Genomic DNA, 27,508 nt, shown 5'->3' with positions numbered 1-27,508 from the left:
AATCTTGTCTTTTCCCTTGTTAAAATATGTTTGCTATAGGGCCATTCTTGGACAGTGAGGCTAAGTCTTCATTAAATGTAAGGGGTGGTGTTTTCCCTCATGCTAATCACATGTCCTTAGGACATGGCAGCCAGGCAGAACATCTAGTCTGTCCCTCCTTGTGCTTGTCGTCCTGGCCTGACAACAGCCTTGTTAGGCTTATAGCCCTAGGTAAGAAGTGTGCTGGTCTGTGTTTGGGGGCTCCCACTCTGGGGTAGCAGGTCCTGAGGAAGTGATGTTGAAGCTAGACCAGAAGGGTGATGAAAGTAGTCAGGCTATGGAGGAAATGGAGGAGGAGAATAGGAGGGAGGAGAACAGTGCCAGTGTTTGAGGAACTCCAGAAACTCCCAAGATGACTTGTGTTTAGAGAGCAAGGGAGGAGTGGAACAGGGTGCGGCTGCAAACTGCACAGTGGAGGCACTCTTTCTCTGCGTCCTTCCTTGAATTTCAGAAATGTCTGTTGCTTCCTTGTTGCCCTCAGACTAAAGTCCACATACTAAGTAACGAAGGCTCTTGTTAGTTAGCCTCATTTTCCCTTTAAAGCCCCTTTCTCTGTCGCCCTTTCTGATTTCCATATGCCCCATGTTGAGGCCACTGGGATTTTATCGTTCTGTAACTTGAATGCTCTTATACCTTTGTTCTGCTTGTTGTCTGGCTGAAATACTGTTCCCACCCTTCTTCTCTACTAGTAAAGCTCAGCTTAATATCATTATGTTGTTGAAGACCTCCCTGCTGCCTAAAATCAGAGTGAATGGATTCTCACTCTGTGGTTTGATAATACTTTGTCATTCTGTTATTCCAATCGTCCTGTCCTGACTTGTCTCTGGTTGTGTATATGTATGGATTCCCCACTACTGTTAGGCACAGAAGGGCAAGCCTTTGATTTAGCTTGTACTTTTAGACCTACATACAGTAGGGGATCTTTGAATTTTGGTTGAGTTGCGTCAAAGTGGTAAGTAGCAGTCAGTGATTTAGAAGCATTCATCTGTATCAAATCTTATCTCTAGAAATCAAACATTGAATGAAATGTTTTCCCACAGTCTTTGTCTCAGGAAACTCTTTAGTAGACATGGACTCCATAGGGAATTGTTAGAGTGCCCTGGGTTGAGAAAGAAGGGTTAGCTTCCAGGGGGACAGGAGGAGAGCTCACCTTCCTGCTGCCTTTGTTTCTTCAGAGTTCAGTGTCTGATGTCTTTATTTTGACCCTTCCCATTTTGTGCAGAGCACCTATTAAGAACATCTTCAACCAGCCGACCTGCTTCTCTGCCAAGAGTACCTGCCATGGAAAATGCCAAGACCATCTCAGGTGATGACTTTTATCTGGAATTTCCCTTAGAAAGACTTCCAGAGGTCTTAGTGATGGTACTAAATACTTTCTCTTTAGACTTACCTAGCTTTTCTTGCCTCTTTAGCTCTTGAGTTGATTATTTTCACTCTGAATTTCCCCTGTTGTATTTTTCAGATTCTATAGAAATCACATTTCATGGCCCTGATTTCAAAATAATCAATTTCATGGCCCAAAACTAGATTGTTCCATTTATTTAACAAGATTTGTGAAGTGCCTAGAATGGGCTAGATGTCGTGCTGAAAATATAGCTTGATACAAAGTTGGTATAGTTGTGAAAGATTCTAGTATTAATCCCAAGGTGTGTCATGACTGTTATTTCAGAGCACACCAAAAATTCTCTGGAAACCAGATTTTTCCAGTATAAAAAAGCCATCCTATAATGATGAATGTAACAAGCTTACTTTGTCTCATAGAGCTAACCCCAGTTTATCAGTTGCTCGCATTATTTTCCCTTTGTGGCCCTTATTTGCCCTTAATAACTCAGCTAGAAATTGGACCAGAAAAGGAGAAATTCCTATAACTTTACCTCATACAGTTAACCTTCCACTTGCATGGGGATTTAAGCTAGTACAGTTTTTATGCATTATAGCCAGATCTTTGTATTAGTGGGAAGTCCAGCCAAAATTACCATCCCAAAGCTCAGATTCCAAAGCCTTTTCTTGCTTTTTTGAATTTTTTTTAAAGTTTATTTATTTATTGGGGGGGGGGGGGAGGGGTAGAGAGAGAGGGAGAGAGAAAATCCCAAGCAGGCTCCACACTGTCAGCACAGAGCCCAATGCGGGGCTCAAACTCATGAACCATAATATTATGACCTGAGCCGAAGTTGGATGTTTAACTGACTGAGCCACCCAGGTGCCTCCAAAGCCTTTTCTTATCATAGAGTTCTTCTGATTCGTTTTCAGTTTCCCCTATATTTTTAAAAATTTTTTGATGTTTATTTTTGAGAGACAGACCATGAGTGGGGGAGGGGCAGAGAGAGAGGGAGACACAGAATCAGAAGCAGGCTCCAGGCTCCAAGCTGTCAGCACAGAGGCTGACACGGGACTTGAACCCACGAACTGCGAGATCATGACCTGAGCCGAAGTCGGACACTTAACCAATTGAGCCACTCAGGTGTGCCCTCAGTTTCCTCTATTTTATATAAAATTATGAAAGGGGTTCTCATCCAATTTCCTAGCACACCACTTAAAAGAAACTGCTGATTTAAGGCATATGAAGATCTGATATTGAAAGAAAAACAAGAATAATCACAAAATTATGTCAGAAATATTTATAAATATATCATTCTAATAAGATCATGTAATAGGAGAAAGCGTCTCTCTCCTCTGGATCTTTACAGACATCACTTCACTAATGCAGAGTTATATTCTGCTTGTGACCATCCTATAATCACCAAGAAAATTTTAGTCCGTAAAAGCAGGGGCAGTTTCAGTAATCTGGGAAGAATTACTGATGTATAACATTGATTACAGCCAGCTCAGGGCACCTGTATATCCAGCATCTTCTGATGTGAGAGAGTATATGTCTGAGGTCAGGAACTTTGTCTCATATTTCACTTCTTCCCACATTCAGCCCAGAGCCTTGAGCACCTGTGCCAACTCAGTGCCTCCTTGCTAGAAATTTGCTTTTGTTGTGGCTCTGTTACCAACGGCTAAAGCAGGAGCTACTTCCACTTAGCAGTTCTTAGAACTTCCGTAATTCTAACAAGGTGTGATGGCTTACTGTGGTAGCCTTTCAAAATAGAACTTTTCTGACTGATCTTGTTTCTCAGTAGTTGAAGTGACACCTTTTGGTTTTCTGTTTGTCTCATTGGTTTATGTTTTTTAAAACATGGCCTGACCCAGAATTAAATGATGATGTATTTTTCCTTTTTTTTCCCCTTAAATGGTATTTTGGCTATGTTCAGAAGGATTATGTTTACTTTAGTTGAGAGTGGATAGTATGTTCTGTGATTGTTATGGTGAAGGATAAGATGTATTCCATACCTTCAGGAAATGTGGGGTTCAATGCATATCTCAACCGCATCTTTTTTACAGGTTTTTTAATGAAAGAAATAAATCCTTCCAAGTTACCAGTATGATAAAGGAAATGTTAGTTTTTTTCATATATGGTAATTTCTACTTTTTTTTGGAACCTGAAGAAAAGGTCTCAAAAACCTAATTTAAAAGTATTTTATAAAAGTAACCATCTTTCTCCATTATGAAATGCATAATGACTATTTTTCACAATCAGTATCTCGACGAAGTAGTGAAGAGATGAAACGAGACATCAATGCACCCGAGGGAGCATCGCCGGCCTCTCTTATGGCTATGGGAACCACGTCTCCACAGCTTTCCCTGTCTTCCTCTCCCACGGCGTCCGTCACCCCCACCACCCGAAGTCGGATAAGGTAGAGAACAGTTAATACTGATGGATTTCATGTATACCTCTCCTAGCCTTCGGAGATCAATAATCAGATTATAAAATAATGGCAATCGAGCACTGATTTTTTTTCTTTGTGGGTTATTGTTTTCTCATCTCTTCTATGCCCAGAATTGGGTAAGATGGTATAGAAGTAAAAAGCAAGGCAAAGTCAAAGAGGTGGTTCCTTTCCTCCTAAGCATTGTGGAATTACAATATGGGGTGTGGGTGGAGGGTTAGGGGGAAGCTTCCTAGGGGAGTGGTGCCTGGGTGTGGAGGGTGGGCTGGCAAGGTCAGAGACATGAGTGAATGTACAGAAGGGTGAGTAACCAAGGTTTGGGGGAGCTATGGGTAGGTGGTACACCATGTGCAGAGAGGATGGGCACAGAAGACCAGAGGAAGGTGTGGACCCACCATATCTGGGGGCAGTGGAAGAAAAGATTGATAGGGTAGGATGTGGCTAGGCATGGAACCTCCTTACAGTCAAATTGAATCACTTTGATATAGTAGGAGATATAAAGTGGGGTAAATAAATCAGAGTGAGGAGATGATTCAAGGATTCTTCCATTGTGGACAAAAATCGGGGAACACAACTGAAATGACATTATAATATTTTGGGGACAAAGATGCTGAATCTGAATCAGTATGACAGCAGTGGAAATGGTGAAGGGAAGGTGGGACTCAGGAGGCTTTTCACAGGGAAAGATGATTGGTTTTGGCAGCAGGTTTCTAGAAAAGGAATGGAAGAATGAGAGCCACCAGAGACGGTTTTAATTGTTCTAGACCAGAAGGTGGGAACATGGTGCCACACTGATCTTTGGTAAACAGTACCTGAAAATGTAGTAGTATATTTTATTCATACTTCTCTTATGTCAGAATCCATTTGGGACTAAGAAGTAGTTATAATTTAGAGGAAAAAAAAAATTTCAAAAAGATAGCATACATCGTATATAGGGGTGAGGAAAACTGTCGAGGTGTATTGGGAAGAATTGAAGGAGGGATAGGAGTGGATTTCAGAACTTTAGCCTTATATGTATGAGAATAAAATGGAATGTTTGGCCTCTCAAACTCAAGTTATATACTTTAGTTTAAAGCCCTGACTCTAGGGACTCAACCTCTAAGAATAGTGGTCCCATAAGCTGTGCGCCATCAGAGCAAGTAGGGGTGCAGTGATGATGAGGTTAGCTCATGCTCTGCCTAGGCTCATGCAGGGAGAGCACTGTTCACACCTGTCTCTGTCCTGGGTGGTAGGCCATACCTGTAGTATGCCTGTGGGAAGTGCACCCACTCTTCTGGCTCCCCTACTCAGAAGCTGTGATCTTCAACTGGAAGGTGTCTTCATCTTATAATGGAAGGTGTCTTCATCTTATAATGAAGAGGTTATGAGAGACGACCCTCCAGCTCTGGGAGGCTCTTTTCTGAAGCTTGCCATTGTAGTCCATAAAGTTAACTCTTCTTTGATACTTTAATTTTAAGCTGTTTCTATAAACAAACAGACCTGGTGTGAGCCAGAGTAAACCTTTCACATTGATTATAATAGTATTATTTTAAGCGTGTTGGAGATTTATTCATTCATGCATTCATTCATTCATTCATTTGGCTTGTTTTTTTTGTGTTCGTATTTCATTAACTTTATTCTCATTCTCTTTTCCTATGTTCAGTGGTATTATAACACACTTCTTTGGGCTTTTTAAACCAAAGCAGGAGTCTGGTGGGCTGGCATGCAAACATAAAAGTATATTTCTTCAAGACAGCAGTCTTAACTCCTTGCTGGAAATTTTTGTATTTTACTTTTGGTTCTAAGATAAATCAAACCGGTGCTGCTTGAGCACACCTCTGAATTGGAAAAGCTTCAGTTATAAATATATACTCTTTGATTTTCTAGCATAGCTTGAAGGGTGAAAACATAGAATCAATGCACTGAAGAATATTAAGCCACTTGTAATATAGTAGCCGTTAGGATACTTATTGGGCATAAGTATACTTATGGGGTGTGGGATAGAATCTCTGCTTTATTCCTAAAGTAATCACTAAAAAATAGAACAAACTTTTAAGAGTATGCCACTTATCAAAGAGCAGGTCATTTTAGAAGCGCTCTCTCTCCAGGTATTCATCAAGTAGTTACTAAAAGGCAGGATTTGGTCCAGGATATGTCAGATTGTATGCCTTACTTGCTTCATCACCAGAGTGATCACAAAATCTTTTTTGATTCATTGTCTTATTTAGAGCAGGATATTTATTCTATCTTCAAGGAAATTGACAGTGCCTAAAAGGTACTCTACATATAATTTTAAGACATGAATTGTAAGTAGCCGTTGTTGTTTTTTTTTTGTTTTTTGTTTTTTGTGTTTTTTTTTTTGAACTCCTGTGGTGTGTCTACTTTATAGTAAACTTTGAAGTTCCTTGAGGGGGCAGGAACCCTGTGTTGTTTACTATCCATTGCCTGGCAGAGTGGTGTTCCATAAGGAGGTATTGAACAAGTGAGTGAGTTTACAGAAAAATCCCATTTTCTATGCAAGATAAAACTCTAGTTACCTGTAGTCAATAAAGAGTGTATGTCTTCACAATAAACACATTTGAAACATTTTATGAATGTTTTAATGTGTGTTGCCATCTGTTGTCTTATCTGCTTCCCCTAAATGTAAGCACCTTGAAGGTAGGCACTATTCCTTCTAATCCTTCACTTTGCATAATCTTGCCCTTTGTATTTACAATAAGTGATTTATTTTTATTTATATTAAAAAAAATTTTTTTTTACATTTATTTTTGAGAGAAAGAGAGAGAGACAGAGCACAAGTGGAGGAGGGGCAGAGAGAGAGGGAGACACAGAATCCAAAGCAGGCTCCAGGCTCTGAGCTGTCAGCAACAGAGCCCGACGCGGGGCTTGAACTCATAAACCGTGAGATATGACCTGAGCCAAGTTGGACACTTAACTGAATGAGCCACCCAGGGGCCCCAAGTGATTTATTTATTTTTTTTTTTAAATAGTTAAAAAATTTTTTTTAATGTTTATTTATTTTTGACAGAGAGAGACAGAGCATGAGCAGGGGAGGGGCAGAGAGAGAGGGAGACACAGAATCCGAAGCAGGCTCCAGGCCCTGAGCTGTCAGCAGCACAGAGACCGATGCGGCGCTCGAGCTCACAGACCGTGAGATCATGACCTGAGCTGAAGTCGGACGGACGCTCAACCGACTGAGCCATCCAGGCGCCCCCCCACCAAGTGATTTATTTTTTAAAAAAAGACGAAATGATTGAGGACATAAAAGGTTGAAAACAAAAACTAGTAAAATAAAACAAAAGCATAAAGATTATGGAAGGGCAAGATACTGAATAAAAGTCGGCCATAACAGCTTTCATATGCAGCCACTGTCAGGTTGTTTTTCCTCCTGAGCATTCTGGAAAGCATTCCATTAATTGTGAGTGCACACCATACTAAATCTTTGCCAGTTTCCGTGTGGATAATAAACAGAGTCCATCCCTTCAGATAGCAGAAACTGGGTCTGTGAGGATCCTGTAAAAATTGAGAAGTAAAATCAATTGAATGAAAGCCTACATCTTGCTATTAGATGCCTTAGTATGTGCAATTATCCCATCCAGGAATGCAAACTGACACTGTTCTTTCTTCTTTGTGGGATTTCTGGTTTATAATGTGCTCAAATAAAAAATATTTTAACTTTGGATTCCTTATTTTCACTTAGGGAAGAAAGGAAAGACCCTCTGTCTGCATTGGCGAGAGAATATGGAGGATCAAAGAGGAATGCTTTGCTGAAGTGGTGTCAGAAGAAAACAGAAGGCTATCAGGTAATCATATGGTTCCTTTCTCCCACATGAGCAAGGGCCAAACCAGGTGCTGGAGTGTCAGAGCTTGCTACACGTCTCACATTAAAATGGGGAATCCTGTGCTGAATTTCAGGATCACATTCAACACAAAGTCTATCCCAAACTTGGCTGAGTGTCACTTGGATGGCATAAATTTTTTACCTTACCAGAGTAGCTAATCTTTCCAGTACTTTTATTCAGCTATTATAACACTTTCTTTTTTTTTTCTTTTTTTTTTTTTTAACATTTATTTGTTATTGAGAGACAGAGACAGACAGAGCATGAGCATGGGAGGGGCAGAGAGAGGAGGAGACACAGAATCCAAAGCAGGCTCCAGGCTCTGAGCTGTTATCACAGAGCCCGATGCGGGGCTCGAACTCACAAACCGCGAGATCATGACCTGAGCCGAAGTCGGATGCTTAACTGACTGAGCCACCCAGGCGCCCCAGTATAACACTTTCTTAACTAATTCCTGTTAACTGCCTTCACTGAGGTCCCATCTGATCTAAGAGTGAAAATATATTTATTTTACTTTAAATTAATATTTTCATCAATGATTAAAATTATAAATTTTATGTTATATTTTACTACAATAAAAAATTACTTAGCAAAAAAATAAAAGTAAATGAATGGGATATAAGTAAATAGAAAATCAGCAAGGATGTACATGACTTGAAGTATATACTAGATACTATATATCTAGATACTAAATGTAGATAGATGGTGTATCTGCATATCTGTACAGATATATATGGATAAATGAGTTATATTCTGTATAGGCTTGGAGACTCCTGGCATCCAACAACAGAAGAATACACATTCTTCTCAGGTGCACGTAGAACATCACAAGTTAGGGTATATGTTGGGTCATAAAATGACTCAATAGGGGCGCCTGGGTGGCGCAGTCGGTTAAGCGTCCGACTTCAGCCAGGTCACGATCTCGCGGTCCGTGAGTTCGAGCCCCGCGTCAGGCATCTGGGCTGATGGCTCGGAGCCTGGAGCCTGTTTCCGATTCTGTGTCTCCCTCTCTCTCTGTCCCTCCCCCGTTCATGCTCTGTCTCTCTCTGTCCCAAAAATAAATAAAAAACGTTGAAAAAAAAAAATTAAAAAAAAAAAAATGACTCAATAAATTTGAACAAAGATTGAGATTATATCGAGTATCTTTTCTAACCATAGTGGAATGAAATTAGAAATGTATAACAGAAGGAAAATTCACAACTAAGTGGAAATTAAACACAGTTTCTAGATAATCAGTGGGCAAAGAATAAATCACAAGGGAAATTAGAAAATAAGAATGAAAGTGAAAACACAACATATCAAAACTTATGGGAGGCATTGAAAGCAGCTCTCTGAGGGAAATTTATAACCATAAACACCTACCTTTAAAGAGAAGAAATCTCAAATCAATATCCTAACCTTTCACGTTAGGAAAGTAGAAAAAGAAGAGCAATCTGAGCCAAAAGCAATCAGAAGGAAAGAAATAAAGATTACAGCAGACAGAACAGTAGAGAAGATTAATGGAACCAAAAGTTGGTTCTTTGAAAAGATCAACAAATCAACAAACCTTTTGCTAGATGGACAAAGGAAAAAAGAGCAGACTGAAATTAAAAATCAGGAATGGGGCACCTGGGTGGCGCAGTCGGTTAAGCGTCCGACTTCAGCCAGGTCATGATCTCGCGGTCCGTGAGTTCAAGCCCCGCGTCAGGCTCTGGGCTGATGGCTCGGAGCCTGGAGCCTGTTTCCGATTCTGTGTCTCCCTCTCTCTCTGCCCCTCCCCCGTTCATGCTCTGTCTCTCTCTGTCCCAAAAATAAGTAAAAAACGTTGGAAAAAAAAAATTAAAAAAAAAAAATAAAATAAATAAATAAAAAATCAGGAATAAAAGAGGGGACATTACTAGTGACCTCACAGAAATAGGGAGTACTTATTTACTTAGTAAATAATAATAGGAATACTTAAAAGGGAATACTATGAACAATTGTATGCTGACAAATTGGGTAACCTAGGTATGAAAGGGGAAATTCTTAAATATGCAAACTATCAATTATGACCCAAGAAGAAAGAAAATCTGAACAGACCTATAACAATGAAAGAGACTGAATTATTAATCAGAATACTTCCAACAGAGAAAAGCTCAAGGCCAAATAGCTTCATTGGTGAATTCTGCCAAATGTTTACAAGAATTAACACCAGTCTTTCTCAAACTCTTCCAAAAACAGAAGAGAGAACACTTTGTGACTTACTCCCTGAGGCCAATTTACCCTGATAACCAGCCCAGAAAGAAACGTTGTAGAGAAAACTATGGATCAATATTCTTTATGCAAAAATTCTTAACAAAATACTGACAAACAATCCAGGAGCAAATAAAAAGAATCCTACACCATGACCAAGTGGGATTTATCCCTGGAATGCAAGGTTGGTTCAACATATGATAATTAATCAACATATAATAAAGGGAAAAAAACGAAGATAATCGTGTCAGTAGGCACAGAAAGAATACTTGACAAAATTAAAAACCTATTTATGATAAAAAATAGCAAATTGGGAATAGAAGGGGGCTTTCTCAGTCTGTTAAAGAGCATATGTGAAAAACCCACAGCTCACAGCATACCTCATGGTGAAAGACTTTGAAAGCTTTCCCTTTGAAAGCTGTTATCATATCAGGAACAAAAAAGGACGTCCACTCTCACCACTTCTATTCAGTATTTTCCTGGAAATTCTAGCTAGAGCAGTTGGGCAAGAGAAAAAAAATAAGTTATTGAAGAGGAAGAAGTAAAACCATCTCTGCAGATGACATGATTTATATCTAGAAAGTCTTAAAGAATTAACATACAAACTGTTAGAGCTAATAAACATTCAGCTAAATTGCAGGATACAAGGTCAGTATACTAAAACCACTTGCATTTCTATACACTAGTAATGGAAACTCTGAAAATGAAATTAAAACACTCCCATTTGCAATAACATCAAAAAGAATAAAGTACTTAGAAATAAATTTAACCAAAGTGGGGGAGGGAACAAGGCTTTTACACTTAAAACTGTAAAACATTGCTGAAAGAAATTAAAGAAAATCTAAATAAATGGAAAGACATCCCATGTTCATGGATTGGAAGTTTTGATACATGCTACAGCATGAATGAACTTAGAAAATATGCTTTTTGAAGAAGCCAGACAGGAAGCTCCAGCCTAAAAGCCTTAAGTACTCCAGCACAGGCAGCACGGAGCCTGCATGGGATTTTCTCTTCTTTTTCTCTGCCCCTCCCCAGCTTGCATTCTCTTTCTCTCCTTCCCCCTCCCTCCCTGTCTCTCTCTCTCTCTCTCTCTCTCTCTCACTCTCACTCTCACTCTCACTCTCACTCTCAAATAAATAAATAAATAAATGAATAAATAAGATGAACTTTTAAAATGTTAAATAATCAAATTTAGATGATTCAAGCCTTAAATCAATGATTTAACTAATGTCCCTTGGTTCCTTTCCACTTAAATTCTCTGATTATAATCCTAAAGTACATTGTTTTGGTTGAAAAAACAAAAAAAACACAAATCTGAGGGAAGTGAAGGGGGAGAAGTGTAGGGGAGAAGAGCAAGGCTAATCCCAAGGTACTTTGAGGAAAGCTACAGGGGGGCCCTGAGGTCCTGTGGAGTTTTCGTGAGTTGGATGCCCTGCTTAGGAGTTTGCAGTGTAGGAAACTGTCACTCCCTGTTGGCATCTGTCCACACTTGTACCCACAAGGAAACATTTGAGGCTTCAGTGAACATGGGATTTGTCATGTGGCTGGTTCCAGATGGTTCCCCCCATTAAGACTTTTGGAAATGGGCATACCAAAGATTTTGTCTTATCCTTCTGTAGTGTTAAGTAGACATTACACAGATACCTTCCCATATCGCTGCTCTTATAAGGAAATCTTTATTACAGAAGTACTCCAACTGTTATAACACACACACACATCAACTTAAAAACTTCAATTAATAATTTTAAGTTTTTTTTCATTGAGTGGGTACTTACAGGACAGGGAGAAATATAATGCATACCAGAATAATGAACATAGATAAAACCTTTCTGTACACTAGATGGTCTTATGCTACAAACCCAGTTTCCCCTTTCTTTACCTCCTGTGGACACTTCTGTAATGATAACCTACGTACGGCTTTTTTGTTTGTCTTACTTTTTCTTTCCTGTGACACAGATCTCTACTCTTGCTGTTTAAAAGTGGATAGGATGCTGGTTCTTTTATTTCAAACTCTGTGAGTTAAAATTGGACAGTTTGAAATGAAAAACCTTTGTAAACTGAAAGATATATCTGATAAAGCTCTTAATTTGTCAAGAGCCGTGTAAGAAGTGCCAGAGTCCTTCCCTTATCTAGTTTTAAGTATGGATGACCATACCCATCCTTAGGAGCCAGCAGTTTGGGACCAGTTTTTTTTTTTCTTTTTTCTTTTTTTTTTTTTTTTTTGGTCTCTGACTACTCACAGTCTACAGGAAAGGGCAGGTTGTGACACTTGACTAGCTCACTAGAGCAGGACCTGTTACGTGACACTCAGCACATACTGCTCTCTCAGGCCCCAAATGCATCATTAATGCTTGGACCATGCATGCTTTATGTCGTAGAAGCTGTCTAATCAACGGAGATAGATTCCCTAATACCATATCATCTTCCTTTAACTCTCTTAAGAGTCATCCTAAAATAATTGTGCTAATCACTGTAACTTCATTAACCATCCATTATAAAACAAGCCCTTCTGAGTTTGCCTTTTATCTAACGAATACACTTTCTCTTTTAAATTATGTCCTGCCGCTTATTGTTCACTGAAGTTTTAGAATACTAGAATTATTACTGTTGGCCTTGGCATTCTGATTTACTGTCAGGTTTACAAATGTGGGACTGAAAACCCCCACAGGACAAATGACAGCCTCAAAGCTGTATCATGAGTCCACGACATCATACTAACAACCTTTAGCATTATTGCTTTAAGGATTAAATCTTCCTTGTGTTTTAAATCAGTGCCTCATTTTCTACATATTATGTTTTTATTTATTTTTTCTACAGTTATGCTTTTAAGTTTAATGTAAATATGCAGTTAACATTATTTTTTTTAACTTTATTTATTTTGAGAGAGAGAGTGTGTGTGTGCAGGAGGGGCAGAGAGCAAGAATCCCAAGCAGGCTCTACACCGTCAATGTGGAGCCTGACACAGGGCTTGAACTCACAAACCACAAGATCATGACCTGAGCCAAAGTCAGACGCTTAACCAACTGGGCCACCCAGGCACCCCTAACATTAATAATTCTTAAGCGCTTATGGGGAAAAGTGCTAATACATTGCCCTATTTCATAACCTCTGTAATTTCTCCTTCCCAGAGGCAACTACTTTCAATTCTTCTGGCTATGTTTGGTTAGGAATTGACAATATCAGATTGATAAGGTAATTGAGAAAATAATTTATAGTTTCAGTATATTTTCTTTGATTATAAATTTTATATTTAGCAGCTTTATATTTAGCTGGTGTACCATTGTTTTCTTGTTCTGGAAAAACCTAACTGAATACAATCAAGGAGCCTCTAAAGGTTAATTTAAGAGAGCCCTACTTTGTTTTTTGGTTTTTGGTTTTTTTTCAGTTTTTTAAATTTGTTTTTTTTTTTTATTTTTTAATATATGAAATTTATTGTCAAATTGGTTTCCATACAACACCCAGTGCTCATCCCAAAAGATGCCCTCTTCAGTACCCATCACCTACACTCCCCTCCCTCCCACCCCCCATCAACCCTTAGTTTGTTTTCAGTTTTTAAGAGTCTCTTATGCTTTTTTTTTAATTTTTTTTTTTTAACGTTTATTTATTTTTGAGACAGAGACAGAGCATGAACGGGGGAGGGGCAGAGAGAGAGGGAGACACAGAATCGGAAGCAGGCTCCAGGCTCTGAGCCATCAGCCCACGGACCGTGAGATCGTGACCTGAGCTGAAGTCGGACGCTTAACCGACTGAGCCACCCAGGCGCCCCAAGAGTCTCTTATGCTTTAAGAGAGCCCTACTTTGGATGAAAAATCTTTGTTTTCTGATAAAATGCCAGACCTAGAATTGGATTATTTAATCCAAAGGATAATGAAATCACTTAATCTTGTACAGAATAGTTTTTTTTTTAATTTAATTTTTTAAATTTACATCCAAATTAGTTAGCATATAGTGCAGCAGTGATTTCAGGAGTATATTCCTTAATGCCCCTTACCCATTTAGCCCATCCCACCTCCCACAGTCCCTCCAGTATCCCTCTGTTTGTTCTCCATATTTAAGAGTCTCATGTTTTGTCCCTCTCCCTGTTTTTCTATTATTTTTGCTTCCCTTAGGTTCATCTGTTCTGTGTCTTAAAGTCTTCATATGAGTGAAGTCATATGATATTTGTCTTTGACTAATTTCACTTAGCATAATACCCTCTAGTTCCATCCACGTAGTTGCAAATGACAAGATTTCATTCTTTTTGATTGCCGAGTAATATACTCCATTGTATATACATGTACCACATCTTCTTTATCCATTTATCTCTCGATGGACATTTGGGCTCTTTCCATACTTCGGCTGTTGTTGATAGTGCTGCTATAAACATTGGGGTGTATGTGTCCCTTCAAAACAGCATACCTGTATCCCTTGGATAAATACCTTAGTAGTGCAATTGCTGGGTCATAGGGTAGTTCTATTTTTAATTTTTTGAGGAACCTCCATACTGTTTTCCAGAGTGGCTGCACCAATTTGCATTCCCACCAACAATGCCAAAGGGATCCTCTTTCTCCGCATCTTCACCAACATCTGTTGTTGCCTGAGTTGTTAATGTTAGCCATTCTGACAGGTATAAGGTGGTATCTCATTGTGGTTTTGATTTGTATTTCCCTGTTGATGAGTTAGTTGAGCATTTTTTCCTGTGTCAGTTGGCCACCTGGATGTCTTTCCTGGAGAAGGGTCTGTTCATGTCTTTTGCTCATTTCTTCACTGGATTTTTTTGTTTTTTGGATGTTGAGTTTGACAAGTCCTTTATAGATTTTGGATACTAACCTTTTATCTGATACGTCATTTGCAAATATCTTCTCTCATTCCATCAGTTGTCTTTTAGTTTTGCTGATTGTTTCCTTCGCTGTGCAGAAGCTTTTTATTTTGATGAGGTCCCAATAATTCATTTTTGCTTTTGTTTCCCTTGCCTCTGGAGTCATATTGAGTAAGAAGAGGTTGAGTAAGAAGATGAAAGAGGTTTTTGCCTGCTTTTCTCCTTGAGGATTTTGATGGTTTCCTGTCTTACGTTTAGGTCGTTCATCCATTTTGAGTTTATTTTTGTGTATGGTGTAAGGAAGTGGTCCAGGTTCATTCTTCTGCATGTTGCTGTCCCGTTTTCCCAGCACCACTTGCTGAAGAGACTGTCTTTATTCCATTGGATATTCCTTCCTGCTTTGTCAAATATTAGTTGGTCATCCGTTTGTGAGTCCACTTCTGGGTTCTCTATTCTGTTCCATTGATCTGAGTGTCTGTTTTTGTGCCAGTATCATACTGTCTTGATGATTACAGCTTTGTAGTACAGCTTGAAGTCAGGGATTGTGATGCCTCCTGCTTTGTTTGGTTTTCTTTTCCTTTTTCTTAAAAAAATTTTTTTAATGTTTGTTTATTTTTGAGAGACAGAGAGTGCAAGTGGGGGAGGGGCAGAAAGGGAGACACAGAATCTGAAGCAGGCTCCAGGCTCTTAGTTGTCAGCACAGAGCTTGACACGGGGCTCTAACTCATGGGTCATGAGATCATGACCTGAGCTGAAGTCAGAGGCTTAACTGACTGAGCCACCCAGGCTCCCCTGGTTTTCTTTTTCAAGATTGCTTTGGCTATTCAGGGTCTTTTCTGGTTCCATACAAATTTTAGGATTATTTGTTCTAGCTCTGAAGAATGCTGGTGTTATTTTGATACGGATTGCATTGAATATGTAGATTGCTTTGGGTAGTATCGACATTTTAACAATATTTGCTCTTCCTATCCAGGAGCATGGAATCTTTTTCCATTTTTTTGTGTCTTCTTCAGTTTCTTTCATAAGCTTTCTCTAGTTTTCAGTGTATAGATTTTTCACCTCTTTGGTTAGATTTATTCCTAGGTATTTTATGGGTTTTGGTGCAATTGTAAATGGGATTGATTCCTTGATTTCCCTTTCTGTTGCTTCATAGTTGGTGTATAGGAATGCAATCGATTTCTGTGCATTGATTTTATATCCTGCAACTTTGTTGAATTCATGAATCAGTTCTAGCAGTTTTTTTGGTGGAATCTTTTGGGTTTTCCATATAGAGTATCATGTCGTCTGTGAAGAGTGAAAGTTTGACCTCCTCCTGGCTGATTTGGATGCCTTTTATTTCTTTGTGTTGTCTGATTGCAGAGGCTGAGACTTCCAACTATGTTGAATAACAGTGATGAGAGTGGACATGCCTGTCTTGTTCCTGATCTTAGAGGGAAAGCTCTCAGTTTTTCCCCATTGAGGATGATGTTAGTGTTGGGTCTTTCGTATATGGCTTTTATGATCTTGAGGTATGATCCTTCTGTCCCTACTTTCTTGAGGGTTTTTATCAAGAAACGATGCTATATTTTGTCAAATGCTTTCTCTGCATCTATTGAGAGGATCATATGGTTCTTGTCCTTTCTTTTATTGATGTGATGAATCACATTAATTGTTTTATGGATATTAAACCAGCCCTGCATCCCAGGTATAAATCCCACTTGGTCATGGTGAATAATTTTTTTAATGTGTTGTTGGATCCGGCTGGCTAATATCTTGTTGAGGATTTTTGCATCCATGTTCATCAGGAAAATTGGTCTATAGTTCTCCTTTTTAGTGGGGTCTCTGGTTTTGGAATCAAGGTAATGCTGGTTTCATAGAAAGAGTTTGGAAGTTTTCCTTCCATTTCTATTTTTTGAAACAGCTTCAAGAGAATAGGTGTTAACTCTTCCTTAAATGTTTGGTAGAATTCCCCTGGAAAGTCATCTGGCCCTGGACTCTTGTTTTTTGGGAGATTTTTGATTACTAATTCAATTTCTTTACTGGTTATGGTGGAATAGTTTTAATAAATGAAAAAAAAGGTTTTAGAATTGCCTGAGATAATCTCAAATAAGCATTAAGAAGTATTATTGAGGTATTTGCTCATTAATACTTGGGCTGAAGAACAAAAGATTGTACATGTCTTAGTGGAAATTAGTGGAAAAAGAAGAATTGATGGACTTGAATGGTTGGAAGTGATGTTTTTATATGCTGTGCTTTACTTGCATTCTAGCAATTTTTCCTGATATAAAAATTAACTTACCAAATACATACTAAATAAAGTCTGTGCCAGATAGTGTTATGGGTGTTAAAGCAGAATCAGTAAGTAAAAAGAATTTCTATTCTCAGGAAGCTTATGGACTAGTCAGTAAAATACACATCAATAATTAAAACTAATTAGAACTTCTTTTTAGGTAAGAATATCAGACCAGACTCCACTTAGAATTACTATGTTGTTTAAAATACACACACACACACACACACACACACACACACGTCTGCGTGTGTGTGTGTGTGTGTGTGTGTGTGTGTGTGTGTGTGTTTGAAGGCACTGGGGACTAACCTAGGCAACTAAGACCAATTTGGCAGAAACCAGAATTGCAGAAAGAAAACACATTGAGTTGAGCCCCATATTTACCCCTGCTTTTTTAAATCTTTGGACTATTTGCCAACTCTTGGCATGGGACAGAGACCAAACAGAAAAAGCAGTAGTCCAGAGCTTGTTTCAGAGTCTCTGAGTAGGGATGCTAAAATTTAAGCTACAAGGACACAGTCAAGATTTGAGGGTCCTAAATCTCAGGGAAAAGACAGTCCCAGGGTAGTGAGCTCCAAGTTTGACTTAGCTTTTGCCCTCAAGGTTGTTTGTCATGTCCTAAGGTGTGTGGAGGCAGGCTTAGAGAAACTCAGCAGAAGCTGTGGCCAAGAGGGTAACAATTTCAGCCCCATTTTATTGAAAAAAACTCCTCCCCATTGAATGGTCTTTGCACCCTTGTCAAAATTCATCGACTATATTCATGGTTTATTTACTTATTTCCCTGTCTGGTCTTTTTATTCTCTTTCATTGGTATATAGGTCTGCCTATGCCAGTACTACAGTATTTTCATCACTGTAGCTATGCAGTAAGTTTTGAAATCAGGAAGTGTGAGTCCTCTAGCTTTGTTCTTATTTTTATAAGATTGTTTTTTTTTTTTAATTTTTTTTTAAACGTTTATTTATTTTTGAGACAGAGAGAGACAGAGCATGAACGGGGGAGGGTCACAGAGAGAGGGAGACACAGAATCTGAAACAGGCTCCAGGCTCTGAGCTGTCAGCACAGAGCCCGATGCGGGGTTCGAACTCACGGACTGCGAGATCATGACCTGAGCCGAAGTCGGACACTTAACCTTGACCAAGCCACCCAGGCGCCCCTATAAGATTGTTTTGACTACTCAGGGTCCCTTGAGTTTGTTATTGATTTTAGGAGGGTTTTTCTCTTTCTGCAAAAAAAATCTCACTGGGACATTGGTAGGGATTGCACTGAATCTGTAGATCACTTTGGGTAATAATAACATCATAACAGTATTAAGTATTCCACCCCATGAATATGGGATGTCTTTACTTTCTTTCAGCAGAATTTTGTAGGTTTTATCATACAAGTCCTTTACCTCCTGGATTAAGTTGATTCCTATTTGTTTTATCCTTTCTGGTGCTCCTGTGAATGGAATTATTTTCTAATTTCCCTTTTAGGTTCATAGTGTATGGAAATGCAGTTGATTTTTGTATGTTGACCTTTATCCTGCTATTTTGCTGAATTCATTGATTATATCTAACAGTTTGTATGTATGGAATTTTTAGGGTTTTCTACAGAGATCATATCGTCTGCAGACAGTGATGATTTTACTTCTTCTTTTCCAATATGGATGCCTTTTGTTTCTCTTTCTTGCCTGATTGCCCCGGGTAAAACTTCCAGAACTATGTTGAATAGAAGTGGCAAAAGTGGACATCCTTGGCTTGTTCTTCCTCAGCTTAGAAGAAAGCTTTCAGTCTTTCACCATTGAGTGCGATGTTCGCTGTGAGTTTTTCATATACAGCTTTTTATAGTGTGGAGATAATTTCTTTCTATTTCTGTTTTTCAAATGTTTTTATCATGAAAGTTTGTTGAGTTTTATTAGATGCTTTTTCTGTATCAACTGAGATGATCATGTGGGTTTTTTCCCCTTCATTCTGTTAATGTGGTTAGTATATCAAAAAAATTGATTTGTGTATGTTGTGAATCATCCTTGCATTCCAGGAATAAGTGCCACTTGGTCATTGTGTATAATCCTTTTAATGTGCTGCTGAATTTGGTTTGCTAGTATTTTGTTGAGGATTTTTGCATCAATATTGGTCTTGAGCATTGTTCTCTGATAGTGTCTTTATCTGGCTTTGGTATCAGAGTAATATTGACCTCATAGAATGAGGTAGAAAGTGTTACTTCCTCTTCAATTTTTGGAGAAGTTTCAGGAGAATTAGGATTAGTTCTTTAACTGTTATGTAGAATCCACCAACGAAGCCATCAGGTCAAGGGCTTTTCTTTACTGGAAAGTTTTGGTTACTGATTCAGTCATCTTACTAGTTAAACATCTACTCAGATTTTTCTGTTCTTTGTAATTCAGTCTTGATACGTTTTGTGTTTCTAGGCATTTGTCCATTTCATCTAGGTAATACAATTTGTTGGCAGACAGTTGTTCGTAGTATTCTGTTATTATCCTTTTCATTTCTGTAGAATCTATAGTAATTTGCAGTTCCATTTCTGATTTTAGTAATTTGGGGCTTCTTTTTTCCTTAGTCTATCTAAAGGTTTGTCAATTTTTTGACCTTTTAGTGAACCAATTTTTTTATTACATTGATTTTTTTTGTCTGTTGTTTGTTCTCTTGTGTTTACCTCTGCTCTAATCTTTATTATTTACTTTCTTCTGCAAGCTTTGGGTTTAGTTTTTATTTTCCTACTTCCTTAAGTTTTAAAATTGGTTAGTTTGTTGATTTGAGGTCTTATTTTAAAAAATGTTTTTTAATGTTTATTTTTGAGAGAGACTGAGACAGAGTGTGAGTGGGGGAGGGGCAGAGAAAGAGGGAGACACAGAATCAGAAGCAGGCTCCAAACTTTGAGCTGTCAGCACAGAGCCTGACGTGGGGCTCAAACCCACGAACCACAAGATCATGACCTGAGCTGAAGTCGGACGCTTAACCTACTGAGCCATCTAGGCACCTCTCTTATTTTTTATGTATAAGAGTTTATTGCTATGAATTTCCCCCTAAATTGCTTTCTCTGTATCCCATATATTTTGATATGTTGTGTTTTACTTTACCTTTGTCTCCAATTATTTTCTGATTTCCCTTGTGATTTTTTTCTTTGATCCATTGTTTGTTTAAGAGAATTTATTTTGATCGCTTCTCGGCCTTTTGGCTAAGATCAAGTGAAGATAATTTATTTTGAGTGGCAAACCAACCATATATTCCTGGGACACATTCTATTCAGTTATGATGTATTATCCTTTGTAGCAAGTCAAATTCAACTTGGTAGAATTCTGTATACAATTTTTGCATCTATGTCTCTGTGGAGTATTGATCAGTTTGCTTTGTTGATAATGTCTTTCCTGGGATTTGGTATCTGTAATGTTACCCATAGAATGAGTTGGTAAGAATTCTTTCTTCTTCAGTTTTCTGAAAAAGTTTATGTGCAGTCAGTATTACTTCCCTCTTAAATAATTGGTAGAATTCCCCAGTGAAGTCACCTGGTCTGATTCTCTTTGTGGGAAAAATTTTAATTACAAATCCAGTTGTTTTTTTTTAATGGATACAGAGCTATTCAGATTATGTTTCTTCTGGAGTGAGGTTTGGTTGGTTGTCTTTCAGGGAATCTGTTCATTTTGTCTGAGTTGTAGAATTTATTGGCATAACGTTGTTCATAATATTCCCTTCTTTTAGATACCTGTAGAATCTGAAGTGTTGTCTCTGTTCTCATTCCTGACAATGCAACTTGTATATTCTTTTTTCCTGATTAATCTAGCTAGAGGTTTATAAAAGTTATTTATCCTCTTTTTAAATAAAGTTTATTTAGTTATTTTATTATTTTATTATTATTATTTTTTTTAATTTAATTTTTTTTATTTATTTTTGAGACAGAGAGAGACAGAGCATGAGCAGGGGAGGGGCAGAGAGAGAGGGAGACACAGATCTGAAGCAGTCTCCAGGCTCTGAGCTGTCAGCACAGAGCCCAATGCAGGGCTTGAACTCATGAACCACAAGATCATCACCTGAGTCAAAGTCGGACACTTAACCTACTGAGCCATCCAGGTGCCCTGAAATCGTTATTTTTCTAATGATTATTCTAGGGATGACAATACATATCTTATCCCAATTGATTTAAGGTTTTTCAGACTTAATATGGTAAAATATAGCAACTTTGCTATATTGATGTGGGTCCTCTTCTTCACTCTTCCTTTGTGCTGCTTTTGCCATATATATTCAATTTATTTGTGTTATAAACCCAGTAGTACAGTGTTATCGTTATTACTTTGTTCATTGTTATTTTTTTTTTTAATTAAAAGAGGGAAACAGATGAGAGCAGTTTTAGGCATGAGGGCTACAGACTCCCACTGTTCTTACCTGAAATTATTTGCCTTTGATTCATTTCCAGAATGCTGAAATTACTATTTTTGACAATTTTGTCCAGTTTTATATTTGTTTTTTAGAGAGAGGAATTGTCAATCTCTGCCCCACCACAGCTGGCAGTTTCCTCACATGCTTCCTTTTTGTATTTCTTTTCCCCTCGACTCTCTTTCACTAAGCAACAATAACAAAGGAGTACTTACCCTTTCTTCTCCTAGAATTGTGTGTCCCCGTGAATTGAAGAGTCAGTAGAGTAAGAACTAATGGACAGATAAAAATAGCTCAGTCCCCCATAGCTTCCTTTGAAATATTAGACAGGGTATAGACAAGTAGGAGAAAAAGAAGTTCTCTTAATAAATTTATGAAGTGTTTATATGATACTTGCTAGTGTCTACCTGGGTAGCCCAGGCACCTGGCATTTGCCACCTTCCCTTGGGCCACTGTGCATTTCCAGCACTCTGAAACTTGTGGGGTGAGTGAATTCTCCGGATAAAGGTAGCTTTCCTTACTTGAATATACTGGCCCCCAAAGCTCAGGTTTCTTGTGATTCCTCTTCTTGTTCACTGCATCCTGGGGCAGGGAATAGAGAAGCATACCCTACACACATGGTCCCCCTGCCCCTTGTCTGTTCAACTCTGAGGGTGGAATGGTGTTTCCACTGATACTCCCCTTCTTTTCGGAGTGGTCTTCAGTCTCTCACACAGAAACATTACGGAGTGGAGTGCCTCTTCCCCCAGTCCTTCTTCCCTGTCTTCTCCTTCCACTTTCCTAGCATCCTCTCTTTGTGGTTCAAGTTAGGACTGAGGCAGAGAGGGTGGAATGGGAGAGGTCAGGAGAGCTGGGAGTTCTGCCAGTAGATAGAGTGCAGTTAAAATAATACATTCGGAATTCCTGATTGTCAAAGCAAAGCTTAGATGGTTTCATTTCCTCTTCTATAACTGGAATCTTAGGTCACAGGAATGACTTCCCAGAGTTAAAAAAATAAGAAAGGTGCAGGCAGCAGATAAGAGTTTTGTTCTGAATTGAATCTAGGTTGAAAGTCTAAATTTTTTTTTTTTTTCTGTTTTACATTGTCAGTTTGGATGGAAGCTAAGTTTCCATGCAGAAATCTTATTGTTTGTAAATATCACTGTTCCAGGGGTTAAAAATACTTGAACAAAGGGAAAAGGAATGGCAGATTTGTAGTCCCACTCAGTCTTCATGTGGATTCCATATACCACTCATTCTCTCCATTGAAGCCATTCACACTGCCACAGCCTCGTCATTCTCTGCCCTCATGTCCAGAAAGCTTGTGGTGGCCCAGTGTGAAGTTCACATGTCTACAAAGAGCTCACATCTCTGAGCTCTTTGCAGGCCTGTGTCCTCTGCTGCACACAGTGGAGGTTAGGCGGGTGGCCTCATGGTCACAGCGGAGTGAAAGAATGGCTTCCTGTTTTCAGGGGATTCCTTTTAATGCCAAACATAGCAGCTGGGAAACAAAGTTTTCCCAGAATCACAATGTACTTCTTACATTCTGTTTAAACATAATTTGATAGCAACCGTTAACATCTATTTCCAGAAATGTCAAGGCTGTAAATTTTTTTTTTTAATTAATTGCTTAATACCATTACCATACATTAGTTTGATCAGGGTTTTCATGCATGGTAGGTGACACTACTCAATCATATTTACCCCCCCTTCCCCCACCCCAGCTGGCTGACAGCCCCCTCACGTGTACTTGTTATGACTTCATCAACAGAATGGGACTGTGGAAGTGCTAGAGGCCAGAGGGACCTGAGGACTTTGAACAGAGCCCTAGAGACCTGTTGTTCTCCATAACTCGGGGCTCCGTTTCTCTTCCCCTCATTCTTTCCCCATTTAACTCCCATCCATAATGGAAACCTGCTGGAAGTAGGAACATGGTTTGATTGCCAGTGCTCTTGGTTAGCTGTAATACAATTGTCTCAGGAGTTCATTTGCTTAGATAAAAGTTGAAGTACTTAATCTGAATGAGCAGCCAAAATTCCACTCTTAGAAGTTGGAGAACATTGGTCTTGAGATAACCCCTAGGAATTACGCAGACAGGAGGTTCTACTTCTCAGGTGAGGAAACTGCAAATCAGAGAAATGGCAGACTTGCCTGAGATCATTCACCTGGGCCTCCAAACACCCAGCCTCAGGCTGTTTCTGCTAACTATCCTGCCTCCCCAGCAGGGTCCCAGGCTCTTCACTAAAATTCTAGTAAATGGGCATTTTTCTTATGAGGAATACTGAGAAATACAGGAGAAATCAGGTAAGTGACATTTTCAAAAGCTGCTTAATTATTTTGCTAAAAGCAGAATCATTAAATTATCTGTGTCAAATAATCTTTATACATCATCTCAGCAGTCCTTTACTGCCTTACATCATGAGAAAGTGTGTGTGTGTGTGTGTGTGTGTGTGTGTGTGTGTGTGTGTTCATTCACTTTGGATGATGCCAACATAACAATATGAAGTCTACAGAGGAGTTGAAATTTGACAGGTTAATTTTATTATATACATGATGCTCTGGCTTTTCACAAATGAGTTTAGCCCAAGGTCATTCAGGAAATTTAGGGTGACCTCTCTGTTTGTAGAAGCAGGTAATTTATAAAGATGCTCTGTTTGCTGCCTCACGATACATAATTATGGAAAGGGTAATTAACCATTAGATACTGGAAGGAGGAGGAAAAGACAAACTATTTTCCAAATAGGCTCTTTAGATCCAGGAGAAAGGAGGATGGTCTGGTTACCTACTGCTATATAACAGTCACCACCCCAAAAGTTAATAGCTTAAAATAATGATGACATTTATTTAGCTCATAAATCTACAGTTTGGATGGGGCTTAGTGGGGACGGCTCATCTCTGCTCCCTTCAATTTCATCTGAGGCTCCCGCTCTCATTTCTGGTGGCTGATGGTTGCCGAGATTTTCCCTGGGTCAGGACTAGAAGCCCACATTGCAGCCTCTCCATGTGGACTGGGCTTCCTCACAGCCTCCTGGCTGTGTTCCAGGGTAAATGTCCCAAGAGAGAGATGGGCAGAAGTCCCCTCACTTTTTATGACCTAGTCTTGGGAGTCATGTAGCATCTCTTCTGTCACATTCTATCTGCCAAGGCAGTCACAAAGGCCTGCCCAATTGTAAGGGGAAGGGAGATAGATTCTGCCCCTTGATGGGATGCAGTAAAGTTCTGGAAAAGATTTAGGGTCAGATATAGTGCTATGGCCTTTTTTGAAAAATCCAATGTGCTGTTGTCTTTTATTTAAGTAGAGAACCTAATAATGTGACACTAACCTGGCAGAACCTTATATTTTTTAATGTTTTGTTTACTTATTTAAGAGAGAGAGAGAGAGGGAAAGAGGGAGACAGAGAATCCTAAGCAGGCTCCCATGCTGTCAGCACAGAGACTGATGTGAAGCTTGAACCCATGAACCGTGAGATCATGACCTGAGCTGAAATCAAGAGTCGAATGCTTAACTGACTGAGCCACCCAGGTGCCCCTATAATGGTATTTTTAAAAACATTGCCTCACAGGTAAGAGGGAACCTGGGTAGAGTAGTGACAGTCTGGCAAAGAAGTCTACCTTATGAAAGCTGAATTGCATTTGTCTCTACAGTCATGTGTAGCAAATTACCTAGAGCCTTGAGAACTCAAGGACATGACTCTGCCTTCTCAGAGCTGGCCCAGGGTGTCTTGTAGCAGAGTCACTTGGGTTGTATCTGGTCATACTGTGGTTTAACCCCAGACTACATTCAGTTACAGCACTCTGAAACACTGGGGATAAAGAAAAAGCTTAAAAATGGAGAGAACTGGGACACCTGGGTGGCTCAATTGGCTAGGTGACCGACTTCGGCTCAGGTCATGATCTCACAGTTGGTGGGTTCAGGGCCCGCATCGGGCTCTGTGCTGACAGCTCGGAGCCTGGAGCCTGCTTCTGATTCTGTGTCTCCCTCTCTCTCTGTCCCTCCCCCACTAGCTCTTTCTCTCTCTCTCTCTCTCTCTCTCTCTCTCTCTCTCTCTCTCTGTCAAAAATAAATAAACATTAAAAAAACAATTTTTTTTTTTTAATGGAGAGAACCTAGGCACCACCTAAATGTGTTTGTGGCCCTGAGATTGCTTTAGAAAAACAGATGCATTGAGGCGCCTGGGTGGTTCAGTCGGTTAAGTGTCCAACTCTTGATTTCGGCTCAGATCATGATCTTGTCACTGTTTGTGAGATCGAGCCCCACATTGGGCCAGCTCTGCACTGTCAACTTGGAGCCTGCTTAGGATTCTCTCTCTCTCTCTCTCTCTCTCTCTCTCTCTCTCTGCTTCTCCCCTGCTAGTGCTTTCTCTTTCTCTCAAAAATAAACATTAAAAAAAAAAAAGGATGCATTGAGGTAGAATTGACACATAATAAATCGCACATGTTTAAGGTTTACAGTTTGAGTTTTGACATACCTATGCCTGTGAAACCGTCCCCACACATGGTAAGCATATCGATCTCCACAGAAGATTCCTTATGCCTCTTTGTATCCCGTTCATCCTGCCTTTCCCTGCCTCCTCCACAATCCCCAGGCGACCACGGTCTGCTGTCACTGTATAGTGTTTGCATTTTTTATAATTTTGTATAAATGGGATCATAGCGTGTACAATTTGGGGAGAGTTCTGGCTTCTTTCACTTGGCATTATCCTTAGCATAATGATTGTGAGATTTATTCAGTACTGTGTGTATCAATAATTCACTTCCTTTTTTTGTTCTGAAGAGCAAGTCTGTTTCATGGACATATCACCATTTGTTTATCCATTCAGCTGTTGCCAGACATTGGATTGTTTCCAGCTATTGCTTATAAGTGAGGCTCTTGTGGGCATTCGTGTGCAGGTCTTTGTGTCAGCATCTGAAAGTGGGTTGGCTAGACCATGTGGTTGGTGTAGGTGTTACTTTTTTTTTAATGTTTATTTTTGAGAGAGAGTGTGAGTGGGGGAGGGGCAGAGAGTGAGGGGGGACATAGGATCTGTAACAGGCTCTGCACTGACAGCAGTGAGCCTGATGTGGGGCTCAAATTCCCAAACTGTGAGATCGTAACCTGAGTTGAAGTCGGACGTTCAACCAGCTGAGCCACCCAGAGGCCCGGTGTCATTTTTTAAGAAGCCACCAGACTGTCTTCCAAAGTGGCTGCACCATCAGTGCACAAGAGTTCCAGTTCCTGTACATCTTCACCGAGACTGTGTGGTCAGCCTCCAGCCGTTCTGATAACTGTGTGGTGATATCTCCTCATGGTTTTAATTTTCCTATTGCCTGGGAACCAGTGCTGTTGAGCATCTTTCTGTGTGCGTATTTGACATCCATGTATCTTCTTCAGTGATGTGCCTAGGCACAGCTAGAATGGTCATTAAATACAAGGAAGGATATGATGCAGTCTAGAGCATGACCTTTGCCCTCAAGAAACTCTCAAAATTATTTCTGAGACATAATAGTATTTACAGGCCTTTAAAAAGTATGCCGTTTCCTGGGCATAATTGTAACCTTTTTTATGACTCAGATTTGTAATCATAAGCATTCATGACTGTTCTGTGTAGAATCCAGTTTTGAGTGGCCTTTATACTTCTGCTGCATCGTATCCCTCCTTAGGACCCTCAACCCTCTCTATTTGGCTACATCCTAATTAGTGTTTTTTACCAAGACACCCACAAAAAGTGCCTGTAACCAACTTGCATGCAAAGCAAAACCAGAAAAATAAGTATGGGGTCAGGAGTAAAGTGCCACACACAGGGTCCCAGTGGAATTCAGGCTCATCCCCTCCCCTGTGACAACACCGTCATTTTCTTCCACTGATGGTATCTGGTTGTATCTGGTTCAGAGTGTAAAGCGTTTCACCATTTCCTTCACATTTACTGCACCAATGGGAAGGTAAGTAAACCATTGAGTTAGGGTTACAAGAGGGTGGTTCCACAGGTGTGATACCTGTTTTTGGACATTTTGCCATTTTCCTTCTGCCAAAATGGTACCTTATAGGTGTAGAAACAAATCCCTGACAGATTTAGAAGAACCGTTCCTGCTGTAAGCAGTAAGATAAGTTCATCTTAAGGTGGGCACACCATATGGAGCAATTCTTTCCTGAGATCATTTCCTTCCCAAGCTGCTGCACTACCATAGCCACTTCACATCCAGGCTGCCTTGTACTTCAGTGTCCTGGGTCAGACCAGATATATGCCCTATGATTTCAGAAAGGGAAGTGCTGTGCCAAGGAAGGT

At 39.5% G+C, this 27,508-nt stretch overlaps 1 protein-coding gene across 2 annotated transcripts in view; it reads left to right on the top strand.

Moving 5' to 3' along the window:
* The window catches only part of SPECC1L (sperm antigen with calponin homology and coiled-coil domains 1 like), a 140,794-nt gene that overhangs the window by 96,388 nt on the left and 16,898 nt on the right, over positions 1–27,508 (top strand). For both annotated transcript variants that reach the window (XM_042910427.1, XM_042910426.1), the window contains exons 11-13: positions 1,262–1,345; positions 3,620–3,776; positions 7,486–7,588. In XM_042910427.1, the coding sequence (XP_042766361.1) occupies positions 1,262–1,345; positions 3,620–3,776; positions 7,486–7,588 (344 nt within the window). The remainder of the gene's footprint in view (positions 1–1,261; positions 1,346–3,619; positions 3,777–7,485; positions 7,589–27,508) is intronic.

This window comes from Panthera leo, chromosome D3 (genome assembly GCF_018350215.1).
Source record: "Panthera leo isolate Ple1 chromosome D3, P.leo_Ple1_pat1.1, whole genome shotgun sequence".
Classification (NCBI taxonomy): Eukaryota; Metazoa; Chordata; class Mammalia; order Carnivora; family Felidae; genus Panthera; species Panthera leo.
The sequence above is the reverse complement of the archived record's forward strand: the minus strand, read 5'-3'. Positions and strand labels throughout refer to the sequence as shown.